At 38.2% G+C, this 25,692-nt stretch overlaps 1 protein-coding gene across 9 annotated transcripts in view; it reads left to right on the plus strand.

Moving 5' to 3' along the window:
- The window catches only part of NRE (neuronal regeneration related protein), a 237,709-nt gene extending 217,773 nt beyond the window's left edge, over positions 1 to 19,936 (plus strand). For all 9 annotated transcript variants that reach the window (XR_011624797.1, XM_071098616.1, XM_071098615.1 and 6 more), the window contains 2 exons: positions 13,727 to 13,804; positions 18,194 to 19,936. Coding sequence is in view for 8 of the 9 variants with exons in the window: in XM_071098616.1 (XP_070954717.1) it covers positions 13,727 to 13,804; positions 18,194 to 18,319 (204 nt within the window). In the remaining variant the exon portion in view is untranslated. The remainder of the gene's footprint in view (positions 1 to 13,726; positions 13,805 to 18,193) is intronic.
- Positions 19,937 to 25,692: the final 5,756 nt, after the last annotated feature.

Raw genomic sequence — 25,692 nt, forward strand, 5'->3', positions numbered from 1 at the left:
ACCATAGTACATCCAACAGGAATCTTCTTATGTTCCTCTGTATACTTATCACGCGTTTAACTTTCTTCTTGCGGCTGGCTTATTTCTGCATGTTTTTCTACCCTCCAAGTTTGTATACGTGATACAAGAATATTGACCACTTAATAACTGAGCAACGCCTTTCCCTTTTTGGTAGCAGTTAAGACTGTAATGCCTCTTTCTTTTTCCATTTCCTCTATCAGTGGGATGGTGAATTCAGATGTAGAGATGTTTCATTACTGAGAGAGAACTCTCAGTAGCAAAATCCTAGAGAAATTGGTGTTCTCTTTCTACAAAGTGAAAGGAAACTCTAACTTTCACTGACATTTCCTAATGAGACCTTGGAATAGATCCTACACCATGAACCAGTCTGATCTGTGCTCCCATACCTAACTAGGATCTGGCACATCCTCAGTGATCAACAACTGTCTGTGGAATAAATGAATGAGTCAGTGGTCATGGATACATGACAATCTGCTATTTCTGGGCAGGACCAGGTGGCCCACTTTGGTGTCTACAATGAGTTATGGCCGGACACTGCACTGCTGTGATAGCTCAGTTATAAGGCAGTCCAGGAAATGAAATGAACATACACTGATGAACAATTTCCTACTGAAAAGAGCCTCTCGCCGAACATTTTAGAAGGCTCAAATGTTTGGGAAGTAAGGAGGAAGAGTTAAGTGAGAGCTAAGCACACTACAAAAACAACTCCTAAATTCTGTGTTCCTTTCTTTTGCACTCCTTTAGGCAGAGGAGGTCCTGAGAGTCCAGAAAGCTAGGTTGGTATGGTCTGCTGAAAGAGGAATCTCACTTTAGAGTAGTGCCACACATCATATCCAAAATATTGGCTGTGGGGCGCCATTATGCATGAGGGTATTAATGGTGCTTTTCCAGCGGGCAGCACAGTTTGTCTCAGTAGTCTGACTGAGGCAGTCATGACAGTAGAGCAAACCTGCCCTGGTTTCACAGGGTAATGCAATCTTTTAAAGTAAAATTGTTGCCCATTATTACCTTAGAATGGTTCCTAATCTAAGCTTTTTGCCTTGAAAGTGTTATGATAATCTAGCTGAAGATATTTTAAAATCTCTGATTTTAGACTGCTTGGTTCAATGTTCCTCATTTTCATGGAGCAAATGCAAATATAACATATTCAAGAAGGAGAAGGAGTAAATACATAAGAGAATGTGGCATGAAAGGAAGGTCTGTTTGCCCCTTTTCACTGAAATTTGGGAACCAGAGCCATTGATTGGAAAGGACGGGGGAATAGCCAAGTAGTTGTTGCCAGTAAAAATGCCGAGCCAAAGACTCACCAATAGGTAATTAAAAGAACAGGGAGACTCATAATGTGCACAGAAGTTTTGCTGTGGCTGCCAGCTCCAGCTCTTCTCTCCTCCATCCCAGCTCTTACTCAGATCACCATCACACACCATGTCCTTTGATTACTGGGGCAGGTAACAGCCTTCCTGCTGAATTGAGTTTGATACAATTCCAGCAGGGAAAAGTACTACAGTCCAGTGGCTGAACAAGGAGAAATCTACAAAAGTCGTTTTGTTTAAAATGGGTCCAGGCATTTTGAGGACACTTTTATTGGATAAAGTTGGTGTCTGATATAGAACTTATTCTTGGACAGGAAAGAGTAGAAATTAGGAGAAGATACTGCTTTGCCAGCCAACTTTCAGAGTATCAAGGGAAAGCTAGTCAGTATTTATATGGATAAAACTTGTTGACTAAGGTGCTTATAAACATGACCCAAGGAAGGGTTTGATATTAACTGTTTCCTCCACGAAGTACTGTTTCATGCCTCCCACTCAGTCATCCTAGTGAAAGCCACCCAAAAGGCTCATTGGGACTATGATGTCAAAGTCTGTTCTTGTGCTCATTTGACAGATATTGTTGAGTGTCAGTAGATGAGTGTGTCCTGTGGGTTAGGCAGCACATGGCTGAACACTTAACCTAGTGCCTTCTGCATTGGAGGAACTCAGTTAATACTAGCTTAAAGAATGATTGCTGTTCAGGGAATGTACCCACTGTTTAAAAGCATGCAATATCGGAATTCCAGTTGTGCTGTTAACAGAATTCGAATTTGAATAGATACATCATATTAACTAGCCCACCCCTTTCCTGAATAGACTTCCCGGGATTTGCAGATCACGAGGTCAGGAGATCGAGACCATCCTGGCTAACACGGTGAAATCCCGTCTCTACTAAAAAATACAAAAAACTAGCCGGGCGAGGTGGCGGGCGCCTGTAGTCCCAGCTACTCGGGAGGCTGAGGCAGGAGAATGGCGTAAACCCGGGAGGCGGAGCTTGCAGTGAGCTGGGATCCGGCCACTGCACTCCAGCCTGGGCGACAGAGCGAGACTCCGTCTCAAAAACAAAAAAAGAAGAAAAAATCTTTTTGAAAAAAAAAAAAAATGTATTTTCTTTGTAATTTGGTATTTCCAGCCCAAACTAATGGGACTTACTCTTTGATAAGATGCTAATTGTATAGGATTAAAAACTGCCTATGAAATATTCAATGCCTGCAGAAAATACTTAGTAAATATTTCTTAATTGACCAGATAATTTAGATTATATACCTAGCCAATTTAGTTAATATAGGATCAGAAATTCTGTCCATATCTCTGAGCCCTTATCTTCACAATTTTAGTCCTTTATTATTTAGATTTAACTTTTCCAAAGCCTGGATGCTGTGGACCAGAACTGAGTCTCCATTTCTTACTGCCCTGTGGAGTCTTGAGTCTAATTATATGTCATGAAATGCCCTGGCCTTGCATATTTTTCTCACTTCTTGATAATAGAATCATAAATTGTTCTGATCTTGTTATCAAGGTCTGGGAGACAAGTCTCCACATCTTTTCATTTAATCTTTATTAAGCCTATTTTTCCTTTTTTTTAAAAAAATGAGAACTACTTTTTGAACTTGATTATATGAGGCTTGCCTGTCTACACTGGCACAATCAATTTTTTTTTTTTTTTTTTTTTGAGACGGAGTCTCACGCTGTTGCCCAGGATGGAGTGCAGTGGCGCGATCTCGGCTCACTGCAAGCTCCGCCTCCCGGGTTCCCGCCATTCTCCTGCCTCAGCCTCCTGAGTAGCTGGGACTACAGAAAAGGCACAATCAATTTAATCAGAAATACAATTAAATTTGTTCTTTGCATCATAGAAACAATTCATCTGATAATCATTGTGAATTTTTACTAAATTGTTCAGCTATTATGTTGTTTAGATGAAGTCTGAGGGTCACCACATCTTTTACTGTGATTGAATACAGTACTCTACCTGCAATATGAGGATCAAATACAGCATACCTAATTATTTGCTATTTGATACCTTTAGGATGTTAATAATTAGTTTGTTGCCCCATCTCCATCTTTCCATTTGTCCATCTTTAGAACTGTCTGGATTTCTAATACATTAATTAAAGGTTTCCAAGTGGAGTCTGGTTAAATTTATTTTTCTTTCTGAATTTAACCTGTCTCTCTTGTCTGATAAGTGTTTATTTTCTTCCTCAATTGAAAGGAAGAAAAATGCTTCATATTTTTATGCAGTATATGGTTTGTGTGTCTGCAGATCATTGATAAAATATTTTTTAACTAATTAGTTTGTTTTTAAATTGAGTTAACATTTTAAAAAGCAAAGTTATAGTGAACAGGATTTCAAATGCATTTGATGAAAGAATGAATTGATTGTGCCAGTGTAGACAGTCAAGAATTCTATACTGAATTAGATTTTCCATTGGTAGCCATCTGAGAAGAAACTGTTTGAGAGTTCATTTGGGGGTCATATAAAACAACTTGGTTTCTCAGCAAATGCGTTCTGTTATTAGCTGCAGTGATGCTACATATTTATATTGTGCTGGACATTTCCTTCCAGGGAACATTGAAAAAAGAAAAAAACTGATTCCTACTTTGCTTGGGTTTAATTAGATCCAAAGTCTTAATGTAGCCAAGTCAAAGTTGTTACTCTAAGACTGGTCTTTCCTCCACAACTGTAGCAACACATGAACACTGGAGACCTTCGGCAGGTTCCCTGACTTTTCTCCCTCGCTATTCTCATCTGTAAAATGGTGACGATGATGATAATGGTAGCTAACACAGATCTGCTTATGTGCCCGATCCTGTTGCCAGCGCTTTAGATATATATTGGTTTATATATGCGGTACCATTGTGAAGATTAAAAGAGTGCACCTGGAAAACATGCCTAAAGTTAACAAAACATTATAGTGGACTGTATTACGCATTTCTGCAGAAAGCTGTGGGTTCCCAAATGTACATGCTCTGTCTCTGTGGGTTCCAACTACTCCTGTTTATTGCTCATAGTTCCCTTCTTTTGGAGAGGTATAGTTGTGGTGTTTGGTTTACAATGGAAGAAAGACTGAGGGGAAAAATATGTGGTTGAGGTCTTCTCTTGTTGTAGAAGAGAGTCAGAATTTGGAAAGAAGGCCTGAGCTTCCACTGCTACCTTTTTCATATTAAACTACCGATGATTCTTTTTCTAGGGAACTTAAGCCTCTAGTTTGGCATTCTTTTTGCAGATATTTTCACAACTCTTGAAGCCTGTGTTTCTTTGGTGACAACTAGCCCTGAAACACATCTGTTTGGGTTGGGAGCGCCTCCCTTCAGTCTTCTCTGCCTCACATGGTACTGCCTGACCGAATCCCTCATCAGAGAGAAGCCCTCTACTTAATCAGACTTGGCTCCACCCGGAGGGGTTGAAAACCCAGGTGATGTGCAGGGGCATATCCATTCTATTCCTCTTGTACTTTTAGTTTTCTGACAGTTTTCTTGGAAGCCTCTTAGTGGCCTCTTTTTGTCCTGAGCATTTAAATAGCATGTTGATACAGATCTGGATATATTTTTTCTTCTTTTAAAAAAAGTCAGAATTCTTACCAGATAAGAATTCTGTACCCTGTGATTTACACCAATTTTAATTACATTCTTCTGCAATAGAAACCACTTTCCCTCCAAATTTAGTGATCTGTTATGATGCTATTTGCTATTGAAGAGATACCAGTTTTTAAATGACCAGGACAGTGCGAGACAAGCACTGAACTGTGAAATAACTTTAGTTAAATACTGAAGGGTTTGCAGTTACCAGTAGAAAAGGGTACATTGATGGAAAGAGTGAATAATTTCTTTTGGAATGAGCACTTCGGGAGAAAATGCAGACTTTCTGGAAAGCTCTGTCTTGCACATGTCAACAAGAGGAATGCTTTGAAATATCTTCAGACTCTTCAAAGCAACTAGCTATCTCATCCACCCAGACCGAGAAAAATCCAAAGTCCTACGTCTAAATAAATACTTACCAGCCCTTAACTGAAGGCTTTAACAAAAGAAATCGTATTTTTGAATAATTATTCTTTCATGTTGTTGGGGGAAAATCTTCATGAGATTTTAATGGATAGCACAGTAATTTTTGGACAGAAGGAAAGAAAAAATAGCATTCTTGCAGACTAGAAATTTAACTTCATATAGTTATTTGAAGGTGAAACTCGGCATAGCATACTTAAAATTATTCAAACCAGCTAATAAAAGCAAGTCTAGATGTTTCCTATTAACCTTGGAATGTGCTTGGAAAAAGCACTGCTACTCCAGATGTCTAGTATTAGAAAGCATATCAACAGCTTTTACTCTCAATTGTGGTGAATAATACCGTTCTAAAATTCACAAGTGCAGTTTGGTGTGTTGGGACATAATATAGAATTAGTATTCAAGTTTTTTCTTTTTTAATTCTTAATGTATCTTAAAAGTAGGAGAAACATCACAAGATGTCATAGTCCTAATTTCTTGGTTACAAATTAAAACTAATTTATATCATGGAATAAGGTGGTCCAGACTTAGAACTCAAGATGTGTTAAGTAAATATTTATTCTGGTTCCACTCCAGGGAGGTAAAAGATTTTATTAACATATTTCTTGAATTAACATATTTCTTGAGGTCACGGGGGCAAAGAAAAGCTTATGCTGTGCTTAAATGCCTGAGGGGCCTTTTTGCTGCAAGCTAACAAAGGCTGATTTTTTTTCTTTGCTAAAGAGAGGAACTATCTTGTATTGTGGCCTTTGTTTTCTTATTGTTCACTCACAACTGCGTAATCTCAAACCAAGTTTTAAAAAGGTTGCTTTTTTTTTTTTTCACATTGTTTGGAAAGACGCTTCTTAGATATTACAAGATTTGTATCCAAGCTTTATTCTTTTACTTTTTCTCCTGGTTTACTTTGGGCTGTTACCAGCCATTTGCACTTTGTTTTCTCTTCATTGCTGAAAAGAAAAAGTGCCCATTAAAAGTCAAGATTTGAAGTGCTGAACTTAATTCCTTGAGTCCAGTCCACAGTTTGGCTCTGATTACTGTACCAGGCTGACCTCCAGTCCAAGGGAGGGTGCCTTGGCAGAAATCTGAGAATTCCTCGATCAGTGACTCCCTTTTTTGGATTTATGGAGTCTTTAGGTGGATTGCTGTGTGCTAAATGTGCTCTTATTGGAAAGGAATGGGGCTGGAATGAGAGGAACACGATGTTGCACAACATAAATGTTTGCAGCTGACCTCCGTGTTCACTATGCTTGAATTAGCTGGCCGTTGCTGCACCTGGCCTTGAACCATGTACCCTCCAAGCCCAGAAAACTCACATAATGAACGGTTTTAAGTAGTGGTGAAAAAGAAAAGTCGGGTAATTCTGTTCACCTTTGTGGCTGGCTCCTGACTTGATTTTTTGCCCCCCTTGAAAGTCTTTGCTATTATTCTTAGAAATAAAATTTTAAAAGACTCAGCAGCCAAACAAGCAGAATATTACATTGTGGAACAGAGTGACTGTGAAACTCTTTGTGCTGACGATTAATTTCACATGTAAACACTTTCATTTTGTTGCCAGCAAGGAGATTTCCTTTTCCCTTCTCTGCCTAAAGTCTAGAAATAAAATTCCACAGCTGTCAGGTTCCCACATATTCATCAGTGGCCTCTCAAGATGGCTTCACAATGAGCAGAGTGAATTTAGAGGATTCCACTATTAAAGTCTGCAAAGCTTGTTTCAGAAACCCCAACTCACAAAATCAAGAATCGTAAATCTTTTGCTTTCCTGACGTGTAATGTTGGACAGTAACATAATCTGTGGCATAATATTAATAAAACATGAACATTTTCTGTGCCCGTAGTGGGAATATGCACCCGAAGCAAAGCTAATGCCATTGGGTTTAGCCAATTAGTGAGCCATCATTGTCTTCCTTATTGAAACATGTTGCCTCCCCCAACCTCTATTTGTGCGTGTTAAGGACTTACCAGGCAATGAAACTCAAGGAGTGGCAGCAGGAGCCACAAAGGCCTGCCTTTCCTTTCTAGCAGGAGGGCATTTATGACTATAGAGTGCAGTAGTTGGGTGTTCATAATGCATACTCTGTAATTACCCATTGTTACCACAGCCAGCTCCAGTGTATGTGTGTGTGTGTGTTTAAATTAGGTCAGTGCATGTTTCATTTAGCTCCCAAGCCAGAATACTTGCCAACCTAAGCCCCAACACTTTTATTCTGCTTTCCAGAATGTGCAGAGGTTACATACATCATTTGAAGGGCCCAGTGTTCTACAGGTTTATCTTTTCGTCTTCCAGTGGCAATGTGTTTTCCCCGCTGTGTGCTGCTTCTCCAAGCAGCATTCACAAGGTTAGGCAGATTTCTAAGACTACATCTCTAGAGAGACAGCACAGTGCATCATCTTTTGGCACCATCTAATCTTTGATGTAATGTTGTTCAGAGAAAATGATCCTTGTAGCTCATTTATGGTTTCAGTTTACATCTGGCCCTCTCATATGACCAGTAACACCTAGGAGCAGAGTGGCTTTTGAGGGAGATTCTTTATAGCACCACTTCAAAGGGTTTTTGCAGAAAGGAAGTGTATGTATATGCACATGAATTCTCCTTGAATTACAGTACTAGGTTTCACAACCTCCTGGCCAATTAGGCAGAATAAAACATGTACACATACAGACACATACTATTTAATTGGCAGAAAGATTATGAAATATACCCCTTTGCTGCAGAAAGGATTGATTATGCAGGTTGGACTCCTGCTGCCCTAGTTGGCTTTCCTAATTGCAGGAGATAGATACCCATCCTGTTAAGTTATAAAGGACCCATGTGTGCATTCTTTAACCCTATAGGACCCCATCAGGGATAAAGAATAATATTACAGCTATGGTCCTTAACAGCCAAACCATGCAACATACTTTCATGGAAGACTTCTGAAAATGTATGTTAACTAATGAAGTAAGCAGCATTTATGTGTGTGGTGTAATTTAGCCTCTGCAAAAAGATATAACCCTGCCTTTAAGTATCATTCTCATAGAAAAGTCTCCCCCAAAGAAATATTGATAAAGACAGTAAATGAACAGAGGAAAATACAAACTTAGAAACAGGTAATAAGTAGATATGATTCAAATTTTACCTGCAGTGTAGTAGAAGTGATAGGAAACATGTCAGAGAACTTTTAGATTGCTTCTGTATGTGGACCATGCCATTGAAAAATAAATAGCAGATTTTGAAATGAAAAGCTTAAAAAATGTTTGAAAAATAATTTAAGCAATAATCTAGTTTGCTATTTTTTAGGACCTTGGAGGACTGGTCTCTGAATTTTCCTACATTTCATTTTTCTAATTTGGAGCACTAGTTGTCAGCTATTAATAATAGTTTATACTAAGCAATAATTACTGGTAAGCTAATTACTTTATAGCCTTTAAAAAATGCAGTTATTTTTCATGATGCACTGTCCAAAGAGTAAAACAAGCCTCAAAAGAAAGAAAGGAAAGAAGGAAGGGAGGAAGGAAGGAAATGAGGGACAAAACCCTGAGTATTTTATTTGCAATTTGTATGCTGTGATAGAATATTGTAACTTACCTATCAGTACATTGAAGAGAATCAGTAAGAAATAGCACATTTAATATTTAAATATATAGTGGGTTTAAGTATATTAATTATACTCGAAAGCATAAAATTGGTTTTTTCTAAGAATTGCTCAAGGATGTCTAAATACATGTCATGATTAGTGTATTTTAAACCACTGTGGTTCTTTATGACGTTCTGTTGTTTTTCAACCTAATTGTCAGTGAGATAAATATAGCATTACAGAAAAAGATGCATTAACCAATATATTCAGTGACAAGTATAAACACTCAAACTTTCCCAGAATTCAAACAAAACCGTTGCATATTGTCCAAATTAAAGTAACAAAATTTTCCTTCCCCCTGCCTTTTTTTTTTTTAACTAGCATTTTGTTTTCTCAACTGTTGAAGGTATGATTTGCTTTTCTGATTTTCTAATTGACTTCTGGAAGAATAGTATTCTAGAGGGTTTTGAGGATTTTATTTGGGCAAAAACAATTGTTTATTGTATACATTGAAAAACCGGTTTTAAAAGAAGACATACTTTTTGTGAAGATTAATGCAAACTTTGGTTTGTTTAATAAAACAACAGTTTTGAGGTATTCCCATACCCAGAACGCTTAAATTTTCGAGATGCAAACCACCGAAACAACAATAGAGAATTCAATGAAGTGTCAAAAAGAAAGTTAATTGGTCTTCATGAAAAACACAAACTTGAATTCAGACAATGAATGAATGGAATGCAGTATCAGACACGTGCCCATGTTTGGAGTGTCAGTTGATGAGCACCAAGAAGAATGGGCAGCTTTACAGTTCAGCAAGCACAGATGGACTCTAGAAAGATGGATCAGCTTACCAGTTTTCTGATCCTCATATTATCAGCACTCAAAAGCTTCAGTCATAGGGTCATTGTCAGTTCCTAATATTCTGAACTAGTTAAGAAACTCATGGGTTCATGTGGGTCTTGTTACTGCTGTGGCCCCTGGGAGCTGCAGGGAGACCTCCTGGCCACAGGGCCACCTGCCTGCATGGAGCTCATTATGCACTTATCCCTCACCCTTCTATCTTCCTTGGCTGATTCTGACAGCCATCAAATGCCCTCCCAGATGCACTCACTGCCACCCCCATTTCCTTTGTTGACAGCACTACTGGATATTACGCTAAATGTTGGTTTTGTTTGTTGTTTAGTCTGTTGATACATGTTCCAGCAACTATTACATTTGACATAACCTATATATTTATTTTTGTTGTTGTTGCCCTTAAAAAGCACATTGTGTTTAGTTTGTGAGGGCTGCCATAACAAAGTGCCACAGACTGGGCAGCTTAAACAACCGAAATTTATTTTCTAACAGTCTGGAGGCTCCAAGTCTGAGATCAAGATGTTGGCAGAGTTGGTTTCTTCTGAGGCCTCCCTCCTTGGCTTGTAGATGGCTGTCTTTTTCCCTGTGTCTTCATATGGTCTTTCCTGTGTGCCTGTGTCCTAATCTCTTCTTAGAACAACATGCATGGGTCACTTCAGATTAGGGCCCACCCTGATGTCCTCATTTTAACTTAATTGCCTCTGTAAAGATCCTGTTTCCAAATACAATCACATTCTGAGGTACTGGTGGTTAGGACTTCCCCATATGAATTTTGAGGTGATACAAGGCAGCCCATAACACACATTTTTAAAAGTAGATTTTTGTGGATTGATCACCCCTGCTGTACCTTCCCTACCCCCAGACTTGAGCATCTAGAAGGCAGGAAGTCTATTTCTCTTGCAATCCCCAGAACCTAACAGTGTCCAGCACTTTGCAGCTATTTCATGAACTGTTGCTGCATACATGCACAAAGGTTGGTAAGAGACATGAAGTTGAAGAGTGGCACTATTTCTGACTGCCAGAAGTAGAACCTGGTGAGTAGACTAGAACATGTTCCGAGAAGAAGCGGCAGAGAAAATACAGTACATTTAAACCGAGACAGCTTTTGACAGAAAGACAAATGATTGTTGCTTTGGACACCCATTCTCCACATCTAGCTCTGGGAAAGGAATGGAAGTTGAGGCCCTTGCGGAATACCAAAGGTCAGGTCTGAATCATTTGAGAGCAAAGGTAATTAATGATTGTCAATCGATCTTTTCTCTTAAGCTCTTCACTTTAGAGTCTGAAAATACTGCAGGTATAAGAAAGAACAATGTTGTAATGCAGATAGATCGTATTTGTTTCCAGTAATTTACCACTGTTTCTTAAAACTAGCTGTGCTTTAAAAAAATGAAAAGTTTAAATATCTCCTTTAGATACTATGTCTAGGGATATGCTGAGTTCTTAGACACCAGCCAAGCAGGTTTTAAGAGTGTAACGGAGACTCCTCTGTCCCTGCCATTTTTGGCTTAAGGTTCTGACTTTGAAGCAGATTGGAAGACTACCACAAGGCCAAAGTAACGTTCATTTTTCTAAAAGTATACAATGATTATGATTCAAATACTAAAAAATGCCTAATGTGCTAAAAATGCCTAATAGTAAAAAAAATGCCTTCGTCAATGTAACAAATATGAAGTGAGCGATAAAGTTTCCTTAGTCATGTGTGCTTTGCTGTTGGATATTCATGTTCCCAAGTTCTTTGGCAAAAGTTTTTGGCTTTTTTTTTTTTTCTTTAAGCAAATGGACAGTTCTTGGAACAACAGATTGTTAAAATAGGTGTAATAATTTCTGAAAGGCAAGCTATTTTTCCCCTACAAATTAGACTTGGGTGCTTTTAGTATTGATGCTTAGAAGTTAAATGTTAAAGCAGTGTCATTTCGTTAAAATGCAATACCCCAGAAAAGCACAAGAACACAGGAATGACAATACTTACCTGACCTTGCTTTTCATTGCTTCCTGTGCCTACAAAGTTCTTATATGTACTTTTATCAAGATTTTTGGTTTCCAGTGTAACTTAATTTCTCACAAATATTTTAAGACTGTACTTAAAATATGATTTTTAAAGTGGCAATATAGAAATGTAATCACTTTATATCCATTTATATGAAGTGAATTTAACAGTAGATTCAAACTTAGGGTCCCCTCAAGTTAAGCCGAAACTGGGCTTTTGTGTGCTGTAACTTCGTTATAAGTCTTGAAAAAAGCTTGTGTATTTGAGATTATTTTGTTTTCTTCACCCATTCCTGGATAAAGGAAATGTCAGAAGTGGCTGCTTGTCCCAAACAAGGCAGATGGTGGAATACTTTCTGAAGGAGCTGGGCAGAGGAGAGGAAATATGTGGAAAAGTAAGGTGGTTGGGGTAGGGGGAACCACGTGGCTCAGAAAGCTAGACCCAGTCCAAAAAGAAAATAGTTCCAGCTCTTGCAGAATGAGCTCTCTTTAAGACCCAAACGTGGGTGGCGGCTGTGGACTGGTGTAATTTTGAGGGAGTGGTGGTAGGCGATTTGCATTCTGGGATAATGTGAGGGCAGCAGGATAGTGGAAGGAACTGAAGTTTAGAATCTGGAAACCTAGTGTGAGTTTCAGTCCTACCCGACACTGCCTGTGTGACTTTGGGCAAATCGTTGACCTTTTTGAGTTTCAATGTCTTCATTTGTTTAATGATAAGACCAATATTATAGGCTTATCATCAGGACAAATTAAGTAATGTATGCAAAATTGGTTTGTAAGCTAGGATGTGCTCTAAATGTCACTGGTGTAGATCAAAGATAGTTACTGTTCAATTATTCCGAAGAGTGAACACTGTTAACCATCCATATTTCCTACCCTAGATCTCCTGACAAAATGGATTGATTGGGGTATACCAAGTATTACAGTCAACTCAATGATTAGGTTACCTCAACTAGGTCTTCCAAACCAAAATCTAAACAGACATCTAAGTCTGTTTGTTAATCTGTTAATGAGGTGTGACTCTTAATTGTTGTTTATTAAATGTGAAGCTTATTTATTGCAGAATGTGGAGAATCAGATCTGGAGGGAATCTTACCTAATTTCACTCTGCTTTCAATCAGGACTGTATTAAATGTGAATTAGCTCTGACAGATGGTTGCTGGATTCTGTTTCTAAATTTTTAAAAGAAGATTTCACAGTTTTTCTCTAATTTCTTTTAGTAATTTAACAATTCTTATGCTGAGTTCTTCCTTAGAGCTGACCCAAATCTTAGTTGTAATTTTAAGTCCTTTCCCCCCTCCTGTCATTACTGAAGATGGAGAACAGCTGGTCGGCAACCTTATGCTAATCATCCTTTGTATATTTAAAGAAGAGTTACTCAGTTCCACTCCCTCGCTCCACCCCCTCCCACCACCAAATTCATCAACTAGTATTCTCTGAATCATTCATGGTGATGACACCTATCTCCCGCCCCTCCCTCAGACACTTGGCTGTTTCAGGCAGCTGGGCAGAATGTGTTGTCACTGGCCACATGGACTTGGAGAGAATCTGGGCTGCTGCTTTCTTTCCTCTTTTATTTTGTTCATAATCTTTGGCCTTCTAATAAATGATCAGAATAACCCTTAACAGTGTTTGATGGAGTTTTGCAAGGATACTTATCATAGAATCCTTTGAAAGTTAGACCTCCCTGGTGACTTAGTGCACTCAGCCAGACATACCATTAAGCTGCTACTTTGCCTGCTAAAAATAACATTGATTGATATCTCTGATTTATTGGACTTAATCTTGGCAGACATTAAGCTGAAACTCTCCTGAGTGTAGTGTATGTTCAGAAGCACACTAAGAGTTTGAAAGAGTTAATGGTTTCCCCAGTGCTCTAAGTTGCAGTTGGGAATAAGTGACCATTGAGGAGAATTGAGCTCATTAAGGTTATCCCATGTAGTTTCAGAGTAGATCCTGTTTTTAATCTGAATGTGTGTGCTTTTGTGTCTCTCTAGGTTTATTACCCAGAACTCTTTGTCTGGGTCAGTCAAGAACCATTTCCAAACAAGAACATGGAGGGAAGGCTTCCTAAGGTAAGATCCCTAGATGCCATTTTGTTAACGCTATTTTCAATATTGAAACAATTGTTTTAAAATATCAGAGCCTTTTCATTTTAATACCCATTATAGGCTGCTATAAGAATCCATCAATCTGATACTATGATGACCTTGGAAATAATGTACTTTTAAAAAATATCATAAAGTCCTCTGACTTAAAGTTCACATTATCTTCCTTTCTTCATAAATAAAAAAATTTTCATTTAAAACATGGAATTAGTTTGTCAAATGTACAATTTACAAGTTTTAAATCTGTTCCATTCCTGGTTAGACAAACTCAAATACAATGATCAAACTAAAAGATTTCTTAAAAGTGTAAGATGATGACATAATTGCCTGCTAATGAAGTCTGAAGGTCTGATAAGATTATCCATGAAGCAAAAGGGAAGACCAAAAAACTGTTACATGTCTTTCTTCTAATTTTTAAGCCTAAAAACCATTTTTTATAAACATGGTTTCATTGTTCTGACATCTTAGGTATGGCAGTTCTCTGCCTCAAAATTTGTAAAATTTATATTTTAGATTTTAGCATAATTTCTGAAACAAACAACAACTACTTACCAGTTTTTACTGTAGATACTGAACTTTGCCTCTTAGGGTAGATACTTATTTGACCTCAAGCAGGAAGAGTGTACTTTTTAATGACTTACTGATTTTGCAGTTAATAAAGAAAAACAGAATCCACTGAAAATAACATTTCTATTTGAAAGTTTCATAAGTGTAATTGATAATGGTGAGGCCTCCCCCAGCTATTACTGGTATTTCAATGTTTAAGAAATTATTTTATTTACACTCAATAGTCTCAACAATTCCCTATCTTATACTGGCAGGCAGAAACTGAAGAGGTTGTATCAACTGGCAGTTTGCACTGAAAGAAAACAATCTTAAATCACTTTTAATCTTGCAGAGCATTTTTGAAGGTCAAGGTTGAAATCACTGGCAGAAAAGTAGGTGAACAAAATGGTTTGGCCCTGCCTGAACTAGACTTGCACTGATTTGTAGAGCTGGAGTGGAAGAGAGCTAAAATAGTAGCGCTTTCCTTAAAACACACCCACACCCCACCACCTCACCAACAGCACACCAGCGGCAGCAGCAGTATAACCGAAGACATTCATGACTGTGCCAGATCAGGGCATAATTCTCTTAAGGCAGCTGAGGGCAAGATGTGAAAACAAAGCAAAGTATAGCCTTCGCATTAATTCTTGCCTCATTCAGGCATCCAAAGGTCCTCTCTTTGATACTGGTGACATAAACCAGAGGGGCAAGACTAGGCACAGTTCCTTGATGAGCTCAGTGGTGCCTCCCCCTACTCTTAGAAAGCCAGCCCTGGTGTGCTAGGTCTTGTCCTCCACAAAGACGTGCTCCCAGGGGTGGGCACAGTGGATCATGGTATTCAGGTCTTCCGCTATCTTCTCTAAATATGTGAATAATATTTTAAGCATAGTGTATTTGTTCTTTTTCCAGAAGTTCCCTTCTGGAAAAGCATATCTTTGCATAATTGTAGGAAAAATAATCTTGACTTACTTGGACCAAAGCACATTATTAACTGGGGATTAATTTCCTAGTAGTCATCCGTCGGGAGGGCTGATCCACCCCGAGGCACATTAACTGGCATGACTTCCAGGACGGCGGGGCTGTGGGAGCCACTGGACACATCTGCCCCCCAACCCCTAGCCTCTTGAATTACTCAAGTCCCTCAGTTCTGTTGGCACAAATATGTGCTGGATGATAGAACAACTGTTTTTTCCATGGATGGACTTTTTTTTTGGCTTAAATTCTTATCAGGCCTGACTTCTGGATCTGGAGAAAGAAGACTTCTTTGTGTCCCATCTTCAAAATGCCTCCTCCACTTGTTGCAGAAGCCTAAAATTCCTTTAGTGGGGGCAGAAAGCCTATTATTATTATTATTTGTAAATAGTGGGAGGGTGTGTGGATTGAAATCAGTTGGGGGAAGAGGATTGAAATCTAGTAAATCCAGGACTCTATAGGGAGGATGCATAGAACTCTGTCTCCTCAGGAGCACCTCTCCCCACGGGCATGTTGGGCTCTGGGCCCTCAGGTTGCTGCAGTAGCACACCTCCCTGTGAGCCCTACTACCATTGTCTCGTCAGGGTCCAGTCTGTACACCTCCCTGTGGGCCCTACTGCCATTGCCTCGTCAGGGTCCAGTCTGTATGCCTGTCTTCCACACAGCAAGTTAATGAAGGGTGAGATGGGCAGGGACTGTTTTTGTTTCTGTTTCAATCTCTAAGCTTAAAATCGAATAGAGTACTCCAGCCATAGTAGGCACTCAGAACATGAAAGTGAACAAAGAAATGTTTATTATCTGGCACCTTGAAACAGAAAAAATAGTAAAAAATGGTAAATTCAAATCTGAAATAATCTTCACTTTCTTTTTTTCTGGAAGTGCCTCTTCCCAAATCCCTTGTTCTTCCTTTTGTTTTGTTGTGTATGTTTCATGGAGGTAGAAGATTAGTACCGAGACTAAGATTTAAATAGAGAGATACACTAACGTTCTGTGTATTCACTTTTGAACAGAGTAAGTCTGAACAGGAGCAGTTTTAAGGCAAGCTGTGTGAAGAGTATAATTGTTGAGTTAACATTTATCAACTTTTGGTTTTCCTTCTTTTCTTGCCTGTGACAATTAACAGCCATTGAACTCTTCATTTGTCCAAAACCTATGTTTGTCCTATCCTGAACCATGGTAACTGTTTGACTGTGGGGTGAGATGGGGTTGGGCTGGCAGCATTATTTTAAAGACACTGGTATTACAGTGGATTTCCTTTTTTTTTAATTTTGGGATTGTGTACCAAGATTCCAAGATTGAAATTATTTTCAGAAATGCAAGTAACTACCCAATATTATGCTTTTGGAAATTGAATCTAGACTCTTAAGGGTGTGTGAATGGTGAATTATATTTTTATTTAATTTTCTGGTTTGGTCCCATTGGTATTTAATGATACCAAAACAACCTCTAAAATCACAACCTAAGATTGGAGTATTAAAGTACATAATGGTCATATATGTCCAAAAACTGTTGTATGCTCTCAAAGTCTGAGACTTTTAAGCAAAAAATTGAGGCATACCAGATGTTTAAATATGGAAAATTACACAGTAAGTAAGACTTTTTAAAGTTGAATTATCTGTTGCATTTAGTTCACCCCTGGGTTGCTGAAAATATTTATTCAATTTCAAGTTGTTTGGAAGTTACTGGCTTCTGAATTCTTAAAAAGAAATTTAGATGTGTTAATTTATAGGTCACAAAGTAAGATGATCACTCTAATCCAAGTACTTTACATCTAGTCAAATTGGCTTATTAAAACTGTCTTGTTAGAATATGTGACTTGAGCAGAAAAAAAAAAACAAAAAAAGAAAACCCACACGTCTTTTAAAACCACAAAGGATATTTTTTTTCCAAGAAAATGTCAGTAATTAAAACTCCAGAGTTCAGCTAAAAGAGAGACTATTGTCAAATATTCACTATGTTCATACCTGTACAGGGCATAAAATCCATCTGTTGTAAATTAATACCTTTATTATGCATCATGTGGGCAGGTGGGCTTCACTGTGCTGTGATTCTGTCTGGTTGTGATGGAGAGCTCCTCTCCACTGTTGGTGCTGCAGCAGTGTATCCGGGAAGCCACATGGCGGCAGATCAGCAGTCACACTGAGATTGAGTTATTCTAGTCAGAAACACAAAAACCTTACTCATCAGGATTGTGAGGAGAGACTTAGAATAGCCCCAGTCAGTTCTGGCCTTGGTTTCCCACTAGCCTCCTCTCTCCGGGCACCCTCACATTATTTCTCTCCCAGACACTTCCCATCTTTGGTACCCACTTCTGGCATGTACCGATTGCATGTAGAATAAGCCATACATAGATAAGATTTATGCAAGTTGGATATGTTTTTAAATATTTTTATTACATATTCAAAAATAGATTATTACTCTTCTTCATCACACCCTCTGGACTCTTTTTTTTTTTTTTTAAATTATCGACTGACCCTCCTGTGAGTATCTATCACCCAGTCTAAGGTTGGGCCCCATCTGATACTAGAAACTGTCCCAAGAAACCTGACACTGGGGAATGCTGCCTCACACATGGCTGGCACCACCATGACAGAAGCACTTCATTCTACTGAAGCAAAGGTGGCCAGTGTTTAATTACTTTATTTCCTCACAGACCTAATATTTACATTCAGGTGAACTGTGTTTAATATGTAAACTCTGTTTTGCAAAACAGCAAGAGTTCAAGGGTAAAATGTGGGCTGGGCAGGAAAAGCGAAATTTTAAAAAATGGTTTCAGAAGCATGACTAATTTTGTCTTTTATGTGTGTGTGTCTGTGTGTGGGTCTGCCTGCTTTGCAGGGAAGACTTCCTGTCCCAAAGGAAGTGAACCGCAAGAAGAACGATGAGACAAACGCTGCCTCCCTGACTCCACTGAGCAGCAGTGAACTCCGCTCCCCAAGAATCAGTTACCTCCACTTTTTTTAATCGTAACACCTCCATTTGTATTACATATGGTGTATGGGTATTGATGAGGTCATGGTATCATATATGGGATTTTTTTCTGTGTAAATCATCAAGTATAAGAAGAAACTATGGGACTCTGAGCCTTGCTTTAGAGAATTTACAGTGGACAAATAGGTATCATCAAACCAGTTTTTAATCATTCTGACTCAAGTGAAAACGCTCAGAATTTCACACTGTGAATCCACGTTTACAACCCTTACAGGTGGGCCTTCAGGCCTGGTTCGCTACAACAATGTCTTCCACAACTCAAACTCCCACCGCGCTCACACAACCGGTCCACTCCTGCCTTTTCACTCACACAGCTCCCGACTGCTTCTTGCAGAGGCTGAGAGTCCCCCCTTTTTTTTTCATTTAGATGTAACAAACCTAGTAGTTTATGTTCATCAATTGTCTGTATATCTCTATATTTTATCCATGTACTCTTTTGATGTATAGAAGTAGTTTGAAACTCATTGTTTCCTTGTGGTAAGTGACCGAGATGCTGCCACAGGACCTGAGACACTGATGAATGGTGCTATTTTGGACTTTCAACATGCTCCTTGGCGAGGTAGCTCTGATGGAGTTATTTTTTATTTCCATGTTCTAAGAAGGTGTTGGTACTCTGTTTCCCTGAATGTTGTTCTCTAGACTGGATTGACTTGTATTCCTTGTGTCTTCAGTGTGGCTTTCTTCCTCAGTGTTGTAGGTTGAGCGAATGCTACCAGAGTGTGAGAGACAACTGTCTCGTTGACTGGCACTCACGGACATGCAGTCACGGTAGCGGGAGCAATCACAAAACTGTAATTTACTTACCAAATCTCTTCCTTTCCGTAGCCTCGCCTGCCTGACTTAGAGAAAGAAAAGCAATAATTTTACAGGCATTTTGAGGTGTCTCTTTGGGTTCTTTCTGTTTGAAAGGATACTTGTGGAAAAAAAGAGCAAAACCTTTTTAAATAAATTCCCCCTGAAAAAAAAACCCAAAACACTGGCATCTGAGTAGGAATATGAAAATGACACCTTTTCCAAATATTAAATTGGAAAGCAATGTCTTTACAAAATCATAATGCTTTTTTAAAAGGCAGAGCACTCTTTTTTTGGCAATTTTGATAAGCAAGGTGTAGATTTACATTTTTGTCCTTGCTCCCAACGAAATGGATAAACAAAAATAAAATACCATCTACTCATGGAATGTTGTTGTGTTAGCCAGTCTGAAAGCCCACCTTAATTTTTATATAACTGTCTTTTAGCTCTTCTTTTGACAGGGCAGGCCTTGTTCTGAACTGTTTCGCTTCTGACTGTTAAACACCGATGACGCATGCACTGCACTTCTTCGTTTTCTTCTTGCTCCCCCATTGGCCTGAGTTTCTTGTGCATTCCTCCTCTCCCTCCTTCGTTAGAATAGGTATATCAGCTGTGTAAATAGAGCAAGAAAACAGTATTCTGCATCTGTGGCATTTATGTAGAGTTGCAGTTGTGTACTGCTGAAAATGCAGGCTTTTGTAACAATGTGATCTTTACTGATGCACTCATGACAAGTACCCAATGTATTTTAGCTATTTTAGTAGTATTTGTTCAATAAATATGCAAGCTGTAAGGTAACTGTCTGATTTGGCTCATCATTGAAGAGGCCTAGTTTTGAATGCCTTCTCTGGTTCTTGATAATTCGTGTGTTCCCAGAGTCCCAGAAGTCAGGCCAGCAAACCCAAGGGCAAATATCAAAAGAGAGAGAATCAGCTCTGCCTTTCATGCGTTTTCCCTTTTGAGGATTTTATGAGATTAGGGGCTAGGCAGTGGCTCATTAAGATGGTATTTGCAGAGCTGCCTCTGGACACAAAGGAGAATTAGACCAAGATCCTTTTATTTCTACACTTTTTCTCCCTTCCAAGGCATTCCCATACACTTCAGAACTTACTCTTTCTCACTCCTTGCCATTAAGACCCACTGTGTGGTATTCTTTATCCCTGCCAAAAGAGATCTGACCTCACTTCTTCATGGACTGTTTGCACTTTTCCTCAGACAAAAAGCTTAAACTTGTAAGAGGATAAAAATTTGAGACAGAATTTAAAGGCATTAAGACTTAATTCATGTGTACCCAGATACCTGGAACCTACCAGATGATAAGGTGATGGTGAGCAGAGCCTTCTAGAGGTCTCATGTGACCCTGAAACCTGGCAGTTCAGGGGATTCATGCACTCTCTGTGCATGAGAAATGTCTTCTGGTTTCTCCTCATCCATTCTGGGAGTGAAACTTTTTAACTTGGCTTGTACACAAGTTGCTTATTTGGCTGGTTGGGTTCAGATGACATTGGAGTTTCACCTCCACAGAGACTAAGGAACAGACCTCGGAGATAAAAGCAGAGAGAGAAAAAACAGCCAAAGGGAACATTTCCCCTGCAGTGGGAGCTCAGCCTCTGGAGAGTGGGCATCAGATTCTCTCTGAGAAATCTTGGGTCTTAATACGTGTGTTATGTCAGGAAGGACTTTTACATTTGGGGGTTACTGAGCTTAATTTGAAATTAATGCACATCTCAGATTTTGGTTAAGTTTCCTATTTACCGTCAACTTTTATTAAGAGAAAGGAGCCTTAGGGCAGAGCCAAATTCTAGCTGCTTACCAGATCGTTAGAATTTGTTCATTCTGAAGGAAAATTCTTAAAAATGACATACCACCACCATTTTGAGTATTCACCTCTGGATATAATAAGGGAAGTTCTCCTTCAATTTAATTACCTTTCTTTTTAAAAAATTTTTTATTAAAAAAAAAAAAAACCATCATCTGAAGACTCACGTGGGGCTGGAGAATCTGCTCCCAATACAGGTTAGTCCATGGCTGCTGGCAGGATGCCTCAGTTCTTCCACTCATGAGCTTCTCCCTAGTGCTGCTTGAGTGTCCGCATAACTTCTGGCTTCCTGAAGAGCAAGTAATTCAAGAGAAAGCTGAGAGCAAGCTAAAATGCTATGACCTATTCTCAGAAGTCACCATCATCTGTCATATTCTGTTCATTAGAAGCAAGTCGCTAAGTATAGCCCACACTCAAGGATGAAGGAAATTAGTTTCTACCTCCTAAAAGGAGGAATACCAAAGAATTTATGGACATGTTTTTAAATTAGCACATGATCTGAAGTTGAAGAGCTCAGGGTAATTATAGGTCAGAGTCTGGAAGTAAGAAGGGCTGAAACTAGCATCACAGCTACTTCTTTCTATTGAAAATTGTTTACAGTCCTTGGAAACGGCATATGAGGACAGCATCCAGGAACTATAATACTGGGATTGCATAGCCTCCATTGGTTAATCCATGTTCGATTAGACCCAATAATAAAATTGAGAGAATGTTATGAGAAGCTGTAAAAACAGGGGAGCTGGAATAAATGATGTTTAAAGTTCCATCCAACTCTATGGATTGTGGGGTTTGCTGATGACAATTCCTCAGCCTCCATAAAGCTGAAAGTAATAATTGACTCTGTACTTTAAACTTGAAAAACTCGTGTGAGGATCCAACAATGTTTTGTGAAGGGTTATAAGAACTGGAGAGATAGCTGGGCTCACTTCAGAAGACCCAAACTTTGATTCAAGACTGCTTTGTTCTCTCACCAGAGGCAAACATATCACTATGTTGCCTTTGGGAGGAGATGGCTAACAACCATTGAGCTGACATAACCTGGAGATTTGTTTTGCAATGTGTTGTATAACAATGTTGATGTAATTGCCTACATTTACAAATCAGGCGATTTTACATGAAAATCCAGGTAGAAAAGTGGAAAATATAGCAACAGTGGGATTGGAGGTGAATAGCTGCCTCCACCTGTGGATGAGGCACATCCTCTCTTTTATCAAACTCTCATCACCTCTTTTCTTATATCCTGTCTGCTTCATTGATTTATATCATCTGCTTGCCTCTGTTGGTATGGCAGTTAGCAACACTAATCTTCTGGTTTGGGGAGGATGGTGCTGCACTTATTTCCACCAACAAAGGCCCAGGGGACCTTTGGCACTCATTGTTTGATAGCAGGAACACTTGCAGGATGATGAACACCAGACTGGAATCAGAGGTTCCTCAATGCTACTCAAAACTTCTCTGCTGCAATTCCAACTCTACCTCTCTGGGCCCTCTTTAGAATCCTTTGATTATCCTCCTCCAGGGATTGAGATCACATGATAATCTTGGATTGGGTCAGGTTAATTTATATACAGGTATGATAAATTCATAATTTTCAAACTGAGATATGTGTACCTAAAGGTATGTGATGGCTTTTCACGGACTGCATGCTCAGGACAGTTTTCAAGAAATTAATTTCCAGATCCTCTATATACACTCTTTCCTTGATCTGCTGAGAATGAGTCTTTGTTCATACTGTTTCTTTTCCCACATAACAAAAAGATGCAGGGCTATCCATCCCATATCTTAATATAATACATTGCTCTTAATATGACACCAAAAACCTCAGATGTACCAAACAGAGGAAAGGTTTCTTTGATGATTAATCATAAAACCATAGAGCCTTGGGCTTTCACCTCTTATACACATGTTAAAGCTATGATGTTAGATAACATAGAAATTGGGGATTTGGACTCAAAAATAGATTTGCAGAATTCGGATATATGATAAAGTGGAGTAATGGTAACAATGACAATTTTTTTTTTATGGCTTTTTTTTTCTTTTCCTGATTCTTGTCAAAGAATTTCTTGGTCTTGAGGGAGAGCCATGGGAGAGTGAAACAAAGAAAATTAGTAGAAGGCACTGAATGCCAAAAAAGGTCTTCTTCATATAATTGTAATCAATTATTTCCACTATTGTCAATATCCTTTGATGATAGGATGTATCTTGACTGGGAAAAAAAGTAACTTGGAAGAGCTAAAGCAGTATAGATTTGCCATGCTGATTTATTTTAAATGTAACCAGAATGCCTTCTGGGAATGCCAAATTTTTAGAAGATGCAGTAGATAGAACAAGGATAAAAACTTTCACATGGTTCTTTCAGATTTGATGTGCATTTATTAATAAAGTTGTCAGAACCCATTGTATCAAACCATAACATGAAACATTTATTCAATTATATTCTTGTCTTAGTCTGTTTTCTGTTGCTGTAACAAAACACCAGACTGGATAATTTATTTCAAAAAAGAAACATTCAGCTCATGGTTCTGGAGACTGGGAAGTCCAAGAACCTGGCACTGGAATTTGCTCAACATCTGGTGAGGGCCTTCTTGCTGCCTCAAATTGTGATAGAAGGGTAGAAGGGCAAAAAGTGCATTTCAACTCAGGTCTCTCCTCTTCTTATAAAGCCTTGAGTCCCATCATGGGGTCTACCCCGTCAACATATGAATTTGAGGATTAATTTTTCAACATACAAAACTTGGGGAATACATTCAAACTATAGTTGTTTCTACCATTTTATCTTATAACGTATTTCTTGTTTAATCATTCTCCAGAGCCAGTCAGCGGCATTCAATTTTACTAGAGATATACCATGCCTTTTATCATTTTCCTACTTTATATGAGAAATAGTATATTGGTCATCTTGTTTTTATAACTTAAACATGGAAAAATCAATTATATTATATCTTTATCTTAATTGTTTTTAGTGATCAGTTTCACAAGATATACTTTTAGTTCTCATTGATTTTTATAATATTCCTCAAAATAGCTATTTGAATTGAAAAATGAAAAACTTTTTCTGACAGAAAGTGTATCTGATTTGGCATACCAGTTTGACAGTGAAGATTGGCCCTGCCAATGAGGTTTTATGACAGATATTTTTCATAAACGAGCTAAATCTGCAACTCCAAATTAGTGGCAATACATTTAAAACAAGAAATAAGATCAAAGCATTTTATCAAAAAGCATTGTTTTGGCAAACATGTAATAAAACTAAAAATTTGTTTTTCCTGCCATTTCTGGTGATATGGCTTTTAAAAGGTGGGCCTAAGTACAAGTGTTACAGCACAATTAACAATAATTTGATAAATCTTAGTAAAGCTCTCTTGGTGTACTTCCCAGAAATTGAGAAAGTAAATTATTCAAATTGCTGGAGAACAAATCTGTTTGCTAGTCAGGTGCTTCCTAGTTCACTGTTTAAAAGAAATGAAGAAGGACTTTATCAAATTGTCATGTGACTGAAGATTAAAAATATTTTCTAATAGACCATTATATAAATGTTGACATATAACATAGAAGGAATTCAAAGAACTGAATTACATTGCTGTAATAAAACACTCTCAATTCCTTCAACTTACATCTATAAAAACAAAACAAAAAAGAAATATAATTGATACCCCGTATTTCAGCAGTAAGTAATGTTCATCTACAGATAAATGAACTAACTGAAAAAAGTTTATCATCTCATGAAAGGATGCATTTGCAATATAATTTTACTTTTTGTGTTTAATAATTAAGTTTATGTTTAATCAATAGTGTATTGATACTTGCATAGACTTTTTTAATGTTCAGAGCTTTATGGTAACAAAATAAAAGTAAAAAATTGAATTTAGGCAGATAAATGTGATAGTGCAAGTAGTAGTTTCAAACAAAATCATGTTACATTAAGGTAAAGTTCTTTGGAGGAAATTGAATAAAAATTTAATTTTGAGTAGAAAAAGAAAGTCAAATTTCTAAAAGTTATGGAAGTATTTGTTTTTAAAAATGGAATGATGGTGGGTTATCCATTGTCATGGTGTTTAGATTCAACTGTATACATTATAGGAGAAATTCAACTTTCATTTTAACATGAAAACATTTATAATATGCCCCAAATTACATCCTTTAAAGTGTTTAAATTTATGATGAAAGACATTACTATTCATAAAAGTTACATGACGGTACATACTTTAATACAGTTCTTACAGGGGATATAAAAGCAAAAGAGTTTGAAAACCTCTGAGCTAGGAAAGAAACCTAGGTGCTAGGTTTTGAGGAAGTCACTCCTCGACAGAAATACTTCCCATCTAGTCTCAGTGCCTGAAAATTTCTCCCATTAATTCTTTTTGATAGAAGCCTTGAAGGGCACTGGCTATTAATTTACTATACTGCAGGGACCAAGACCTGAGGAAACAGCACCAGTGAATTTTGATGGGGAAGGGAAAGAAAGATCCAGACTCCCTGTCAGTGGTCAAGCAGGTCAGGCTGGATGGCTTCAAGGCACTGACCACACAGGGGAGTGATCAAAGAGGGTCCCAGAGAAGATGTCTTTCTGGGCTGCAAGTTCAATGAGTGTATAACAGATCAGCAACTCTTCTTGGAGCCTTTACATCATTCCTCCTTGACACAAATCTTTCTACTGCTACTTTTTAAAAATTTCTCCAGATTCTTCATTGTATCTCTATCCAGCATATCCAAAAGGGCTGAGTCAATGATTCCT

The sequence above is a fragment of the Macaca nemestrina genome, chromosome 6 (assembly GCF_043159975.1).
Source record: "Macaca nemestrina isolate mMacNem1 chromosome 6, mMacNem.hap1, whole genome shotgun sequence".
Classification (NCBI taxonomy): Eukaryota; Metazoa; Chordata; class Mammalia; order Primates; family Cercopithecidae; genus Macaca; species Macaca nemestrina.